Below are 8289 nucleotides of genomic sequence, written 5' to 3' on the forward strand. Positions count from 1 at the left end.
GACTTTACATTTTCTGGCTCCAAAATCACTGCAGATGGTGACTGCAGCCATGAAATTAAAAGACACTTGCTTCTTGGAAGAAAAGTTATGACCAACCTAGACAGCATATTAAAAAGCAGAGACATACAACTTTACAAAGTTCTGTATAGTCAAAGCTATGGTTTTTCTAGTAGTCATGTATGGATGTGAGAGTTGAACCATAAAGAAAGCTGAGGGCCAAAGAATTAATGCTTTTGAACTGTGGTGTTGGAGAAGACTCTTGAGAATCCCCTGGACTGCAAGGAGATCAAACCAGTCAATCCTAAAGAAACTCAACTCTGAATATTCATCAGAAGGACTGATGCTGAACCTGAAATTCCAATAATTTGGCCACCTGATGGGAAAAACTGACTCACTGGAAAAGACCCTGATGCTGGGAAAGATTGGAGGCAGGAGGAGAAGAGTATGACAGAGTATGAGATGGTTGGATGCCATCACAAACTCAAAGGATACGAGTCTGAGCTAGCTGCGGCAGTTGGTGATGGACAGGGAAGGCTGGTGTGCTATAGTACACGGGGTCGCACAGAGTTGGACATGACTGAACAACTGAAGTGAACAAAAATATTTTTATTAGTAGCTCAATTTAGAGTTTTGGTCTGACTTTGGTCTGTTAGTCTATTGATATTTGACAATACATATTAATTGAAAATATTGTTAAAGTAAAAACAGACTGATTTACTGATTTCTTTAGAGTTTTGTTGTCCTGTCACTAAGTTGTGTCTGACTCTTTAAACCCCAAGGACTGTAGCATGCCAGGCTTTCCTGTCCTTCACTGTTTCCTAGTGTTTCTCCAAATTCTTGTCCACTGAGTCAGTGATGCTATCTAGCCCATAATTTCTTCAAATTTACATTATTTTTAGATATCTATTATGCTAAAAAGAGGATGATAATAATCTAGTGAGTGACTTATAAGTCATTAGGAAAGTTTAACTTGGTTTATATTGCACTTCAATATTCTTATTAAAAACAAAACAATCTTTTTCAGATGCGAAAACAGATGAATAAAGCCTGGAAGATATGACAATTTGAGCAAAAACCTTAAAGTATATATATATAACATACATTCAATAGTCCATATTAGAGCAATTATCTAAAAAGTTCTAACAATCATATCACTAATTTGTTCATAAATGATAAAATATTCTAAATTTCATTGTGATGCTATATATTAGAAGATACTTCTCATGTGTTTTTTATTTTGTTCTGATTTGTTTTGAGAGGTAGTGAGGTTAGTGAGATATAGATAACTTTGCCTGTCTTCATCAGACTAGAAGCATTCTGAATTCTTTGACACATTTCAGATTTATTTTTCCACCTTCTGAGAAGTGATGCAGTGAGCAGAAAATGGATGTGGGCAGTGGGTATAATTCAAATTGTCAAAGTAAGCACCCTGTTGTCCAGATCCAGAATACTTAGATATTAACAGCTTACATTTCTAATCTACTGCAATCTACTACATCTCAACAAATCAGTTGGTCCTGGCTGATTTCCTGCTCCCTTACCTCACTAGAATATGTTGACACTATAGCCCACTCTTCCTATGACAGACAGCATCAAATCAAATCCTAGACACTAGGGTATCTACTGAATAAAGAGAAGTTACACTTACACACACACACACACATTTGGTAAACAAGAAAAAACACAGCACTGTATCAATTACATAATCCCTGACAGCTAACCTTGGACTCCCAATCATTTGTTACCTTAAGAATCAGAAATAAAAATTTCAATGAATATGAAATTTCAGAAATAATGAATGTTCTATGGAGACATTTAACTTAAGATCTCTTACCAAAACCTGCTTGCAGAAGTGCTTCGCTTATTGAACAAGTAGTTTGTGACAATGAGACTGTATCTTGAAATACATACACATAGGACTATAAAGTACCAATGTTTGAAGTATTTCATGTATGTGAAATTCTCTCAGTCGTATCTGACACCTGTGACTCCATGGACTATACAGTCATGGAATTATCCAGGTCAGAATATTGGAGTAGGCAGCCGTTCCCTTCTCCAGGGGAGCTTCCCAACCCAGGGATCAAACCCAAGTCTCCCGCATTGCAGGCAGATTTTTTATCAGCTGAGCCACAAGGGAAGCAGAAGAATTCTGGAATGGCTAGCCTATCCCTTCTCCAGTGGATCTTCCTGACTCAGGAATCAAACCAGGTCTCCTGCATTGCAGGTGGGTTCTTTACCAACTGAGCTATCAGGGAAGCCTTATTTTTTTTTTTAATTAGCATTAGCATATATATATATAATACTATTTTAATTCTATCTTTCAATCTCTTTTTTATGTACTTCTTAAAATGCTAGTTAGTTTCAGAATCTGAGCATATTTTATATCTTACATGCAAATTCAAATAAAATTTTGAATGAATACATAATAAAAATTAATGTGAAGTAACTTTTATCTCTATATTGAAGTGATAAAAGAATCTGGCACATGTCAAAAGATTTTAAAAAATGATATTCTAATAGACTATCACTTTAGTTGTTTTGTTTCTTCATTTATATATATCCGAAGGGAAGAGTAGCTGCTTTGATGCTCTGTAAGCTATTTTATTTACATATATTTTTTCTGGTTTATAGGTGTTTGAGTACCAAAAATAATTGTAAGATAAAATTGTGTCTTAAATAATAAACTAGAGATATAGAAAGAAAACATTCCCTTTCAAAATCCTTCCTTGACAATTACACATACTAGGCAGACCCTTGCTGCTGTTCAACTTAATGACTTAAAAATGAAGTTTATGGGGTGAAGGTTTTCTATGCATGTGAGACATTACAAAAACAACTTAAGACTCCAAAACAAAAACCTTCCAGATGAACACTGCATAAATCGTTCCCTTTGGAAGAATATAAAATCCACCTTACCTTAGCACAAGAAACATTAAATATTATTGTACATGATTCTGTATGTTTAAAACTATAAAGATTTAGAACACAGATTCTTTCTAATGTTTCATTTCAATAAAAGCATTTTAAGTAGTTGTATACTTCAAACGAGGACAAAATAAAGTGGAATATAGTCATGATGTTTCCAAGTTGTCATGGTTACTTGCTTGTCAAATAAGGTTTCTAACTCACACAACCATCTCTGTCAGCAATAGAACAGCATGGCTAAATTCTGAAAGTCACCAATCACCTGAGAAAGCCAGGATAAAAATGTCAAAAACGATGGCCTATATACAGATTTTGGCTGCAATGTGAAACACCACTCTTTCGCCAGAACCCAGAAGCTTCCAGAACTAGTGAAAAATGAAATTTTGAGTTGAATGTGATCTCAACAGGAAATGAAATACATCTTTCAGTTTCTTTGGAGGACTACCAACAATATCTCCTTGTATCAGATCTGCTTCCAATTCTTAATTGGGTTCCAGAAAGGAAAAAGGCTAACACCCCACAGGGAGAGAATACAGTGCATAGCTACCCACTTATTTAATCATTCTTGGTTTGGTTTAGACTGCAGTTTAGTTTGCTCTACTTAATAAAAATATTTTGATAAACTTTAATAATACATGTCATAATAAATGTGCCCAATGTGACAAACAAAAATAATATGGAAATGTTTTTCTGTATTGGCAAATATTTTTATAACTCATTTGCAATTAATTAAAAATAGAATCTCATTTAATTATTCAGTGTCATCTTTACAAATTAGGATTCTGATACTAAAAAAATTTTCAAATTCACATTTGATGACTTTAAAAACAAAATGTGATTATTTAACAAGTGCAATGAGTAGAAAAATGAGTACTTGTGCACCTTCTTCTAATTATGTAGACCGATACTTCCTAAACTCTGCGCTAAAAACCACAGGGCCTTTGGAAAGGTCTTGAGTTAAATAAATTTGGGAGAACTACATTAGTGACTATTTCTAATTCATCTTTGCATGCTTTGAAAGGCTTTAGCAAAATATAACAATACTAGTTTACTTTATTTCTTTTTAAAAAATTAATTTATTTATTTTAATTGGAGGCTAATTACTTTACAATATTGTAGTGACTTTCTCCATACATTGACATGAATCAGCCATGAGTTTATTTCATAACATTCTTTTTCATAGCAAACCTTCATCATATGGGCCTGAAAAGTTTAATGTTTCTCTGGAAGAATATGCAAACATGTCTCTGAGACAAAGAGATGAACCAAGTGCGTCCTTCAGACAAATTTATCTCCACCAGAGTGCTGCCTATTTTTTTAATTTCTCACAAAACTCATGTAAAAACCTATTAATGCAACCATTATGGTAAATTTTGCATGTGGCATATTTAATAAAGGAGAGTACTTTGCTCACTAAAAACATTTGTGTTTAGTAACAGGTCTCGGAAAAAATATCAGTCGGAAATCAGTGTGGGAAAATGGCTGTGGACAGGAAAGGCAAAGAAGATTTCTTAGTGACAGGTTTTCCAAATGAAGTTGCTTAAAAGAAAAATCAATACAGCTCTTTGGTCATTAGGATGAAACAATTAAAGCTATCTTGCTTCAGAGCAATCCCTAGGACAGCTGATCTTAATAGACTTGACAAGAAAAAAACAGTTTTTAGAACAATAAACAAAAATGTTCTAGTTTAGAGCATACTAATGAAATTCACATTTTCCCCAGATTCAAACAGGTATAACTAATGATTGGGCTTCCCTGGTAGCTCAGCTGGTAAAAAAAATCCACCTGCAATGTGGGAGATCTGGGTTCAATCCCTGGATTGGGAAGATCTCCTGGAGAAAAGAAAGGCTACCCACTCCAGTATTCTGGTCTAGAGAATTCCATGGACTGTATAGTCCATGGGGTCGCAAACTGACAATTTAAAATCATTCATATTTAAGATATGCAGCTGATGATTTGATATGGTAACGGAGCAGGACCCTTTGAGGCCCTCCCAGAACAGACCCCTGCCCATGTTCTCTGCCTGCCTTTTGCCTCTAGAAAAACTTTAGTCAAAGAATCAATTTAATCAGAGAAGTCAGAAAATGCAAAAAGAGGAAAACAGCCAATCAAGAAAAAAATAACACGTCTTTAGCATTAAACAAAGTCAAAGACCTTTTAGTTCTTCCTCAAGGAAGTCAAAGACCTTTTAGTTCTTCTCAGCCATATCATCTGAGCTGTTTTGCAGATACTGACCCCCAACACCAGGTGGAAGAAGTTAAGTGTACGTTGCCCACAAGCATGGAGACCCAGACAGGTTGGAAACAGAAGGTTAATGATGCTGACTCTCAATTATGTGACCAGCAACCAATCAGAATGTCCATGAATGGATCACACCCGAGCTCCTAGAACACTGGAAGACTCCTCATCGCCCACTCTGGATGAGATACACAGCCATGAGGCCCTTAGCCCACCGTGGCACTGTTTGACTGGCAAAGCAATCAAGCTAATTTCCTTCTAATTCACCCAAAACTCTTTGTCTCTGAGATTTAATCTGCAACCAGTGTACAGAGGCCACATTTTGGCAAAAATACATGTGTATACATTGTGATATAATAGCCACAATCAAGCTAATTAACATACCCATCCCCTCACACAGCAACTATCTTCTTTTTCACATTTTTAAGAGTGAATATATAATGTAGAAAATAGATGGATAATCCCTGTTGTGAGAATGCTTTCCTCTTGAAGGGTATGAGAGATTATTCAGAAATAAACAGTTAAAGAGTCGGACACGACTGAGCGACTGAACAACAACAGTAAAACACTTCTAAAGTGTAAAATGTGTTCCAGAAACTGTGTAACCTACAAAGAAACATATATTATGCAAACACACACAGAAGGCATGCACATACAGGGCATACATATATGTAATATTAATGTACTAATGTCATGAAAAATAAAGGAATACCCACAGAGTCAATATCTTAATTTCATTTTCTGTCTCTATAAACCTCTGCATCCCTTAATTTTATGCCTAATTTCTTCTCACACTGGCAGCTTTAGCTTCTCCCAATCAACCTACACCGGTGCTCCTGGTTACACCTGAAAGCTCTTAAGTCAGGGAATTTTCTCTGTTCACTTGTATTTCCTGGCAACAAAGAAATCTATCGGCAGAAGGTTGTTTGGAAACAGGTAAGATCCAGTGAAAAATGCCTACACTAGAAGCATATCAAGAAAGTTCTTTTAGCCACAGGACAAAAATTCCAAGAATAATACCTACCAGAATGATACTTTAAAATCCAAATGAGAAAACATACAAAATGACACAGGCACTTAATTTGTAAAATGTTCTTTGAAGTGTTTCCAGAATCTTATCAAACTAAAAGGAAAGGTCCAGGAACATATTCTCTACAAATATTAGTAATCCCTTTGTATCCTTTTGGAAAACACATCATTCCTTTTATCACACACGAGGGAGCTATTTTGGGAAATACTGTTATAATGCAATTCATAAGGTCTCACATTACAGAAGAGTTTGTTACTTCGTTGGGAGCCGACCTAACAGCCCCCAGATCATTCCATTAGGTTGTTAACACTGCAAAGCCTTTGCAAGCAAACGGAGGACTGACAGGTGGCATCATTTAGAACTGAGTGTGGCACATATTTGTTCCATCTTATCTGTGTTTCTTACTGAAGTAAAAATACTTTTTTCAGCCAGTAAAAGCTCTTTCATATTTATATTTACTCGTTTTCCATCCCCTTTCCTGAAGAGAGTTCAGAGATTAAAAAAAAAAAGATACGGATATCTTCCATAATTTTAAAGATGTAGGAAGTTTACAGTTACGCATCTAGATAAATGGCACCACACAAAAATATCTGTAATTTCAATATCAATCAAGCCATTTGGGGGGAAAATGTCTACGTGTATGTGTACATCAACTATTATAGAAATTTAACTTGAGAGACTGTATACTTGAGAAATAAAATATATCTAGTCTTCCATTTCTAATAAATATTAACCATTTATCAAGTTTCTTAGTAGCTTGATAAAGAAGCTGTTGGGACTTTTAAAAAGTCAAAACTAGCTTTTGTATTTAAAGTACAAACTAAACGCAGACTGTATTAATATACATGGAGGTTTGTAGAATCAGATAACAGTGACACTACTTACATGCTAAATTAAAAGCATTTGTGCATGGTAGGTAAATTTCAAAAATGAGGTTTTAAAGTAACTTCTGTGAGCAACTGATGAATAAAAAGTAATATATCAGGTTTCTACTAAAGCTCTTTGATTTTTTATTTCTTATCTACTACCTTAGGATTATAAAATATTTATAAGTAGAAATAAAGCAACAGTCATGCTGTTTAGATAACATAGGTATAGCGTAAAGAAACAAAACAAAATTCCATACTTGAGAAAGCCAAAAAAAAAAAAAAATTGACACCCCAAACAACAAAGAAAAACTTTCAGTGAATATTTGATACAAGTCCTACGTGGCCGTAGACACCGTGGAGATAGGGGGAAATTGCTCAAAAATAAGATGAAAAAGGACAACACCCCCAGCGCCCATCACAGGCGATACATTCCAAGACCCCCAGTGGATGCCTGAAACGGCAGGTAGCACCAAACCCTTTATATATTATGTTTTTTCCAATATAGACTTATCTGTGATAGTGTAATTTATAAATCAGCCACCTAAGAGACTGACAATAACTAAAAATAACATAGAACAATTGTAACAATATGCTGTCATAAAAGTTACATGAAGGTGGCCTCTCTCAAAAATACCTTGTTGTACAAATTTAAGGCTTTTTCCATTGTAACTTAGCACTTACTGGGCTCTGTGCCTGGCACTTCATCCATCTGAGGCGCGACAGCAAAATTGGAGCATTTTTTTCTTCTTCTTCTTTCACAGTTTCACAAAGATCCCGTTTTGCTGAAGATCTTAGCAAACTCAGCATACTGGTTTTGCTTTCTTCCCCATTAAGTCCAGAGATTTCACCTTTTCAGGTAAAGGAAGCACTTTATGGCTTCTGTTCGGCATATTCAAATTGCCAGTGTCTCTACTTTTGCACTTTGGGGTCATTATTAATTAAAACAAAGTTCCCCTCCACACAGAAGCTGAGGCGGCTCCAGGTAAATAATTCTCGCGACACCCGGTGGAGGGGGATGGGGGACGCTGTTCACGTTCCTGACTAAACCACGCGATATTTTATCACTACTCTGAACAGCAATTTAAAACCTACTAGCTGTTTATTTCTGAAATTTTCCATATATTATTTTCAGACCCTGATTGATCGCAGGTAACTGAACCTGCAGAAAGCAACACTGCAGGTAAAGGGGCATGTTGTAATAAGATATTTTTCTCAACCAAATGTCAG

At 35.5% G+C, this 8289-nt stretch overlaps 1 protein-coding gene across 2 annotated transcripts in view; it reads right to left on the minus strand.

The window, feature by feature from the left end:
- SGCZ (sarcoglycan zeta) overlaps positions 1–8069 on the minus strand; it is a 668752-nt gene extending 660683 nt beyond the window's left edge. Inside the window, exon 1 of one of the 2 annotated variants that reach the window (XM_081517996.1) lies at positions 7744–8069. Coding sequence is in view for 1 of the 2 variants with exons in the window: in XM_081517995.1 (XP_081374121.1) it covers positions 7744–7869 (126 nt within the window). In the remaining variant the exon portion in view is untranslated. The remainder of the gene's footprint in view (positions 1–7743) is intronic. The other variant, XM_081517995.1, reaches the window with a different exon arrangement.
- Positions 8070–8289: the final 220 nt, after the last annotated feature.

The sequence above is a fragment of the Giraffa tippelskirchi genome, chromosome 8 (assembly GCF_054371585.1).
Source record: "Giraffa tippelskirchi isolate mGirTip1 chromosome 8, T2T-mGirTip1v1.2.pri, whole genome shotgun sequence".
Lineage (NCBI taxonomy): Eukaryota > Metazoa > Chordata > Mammalia > Artiodactyla > Giraffidae > Giraffa > Giraffa tippelskirchi.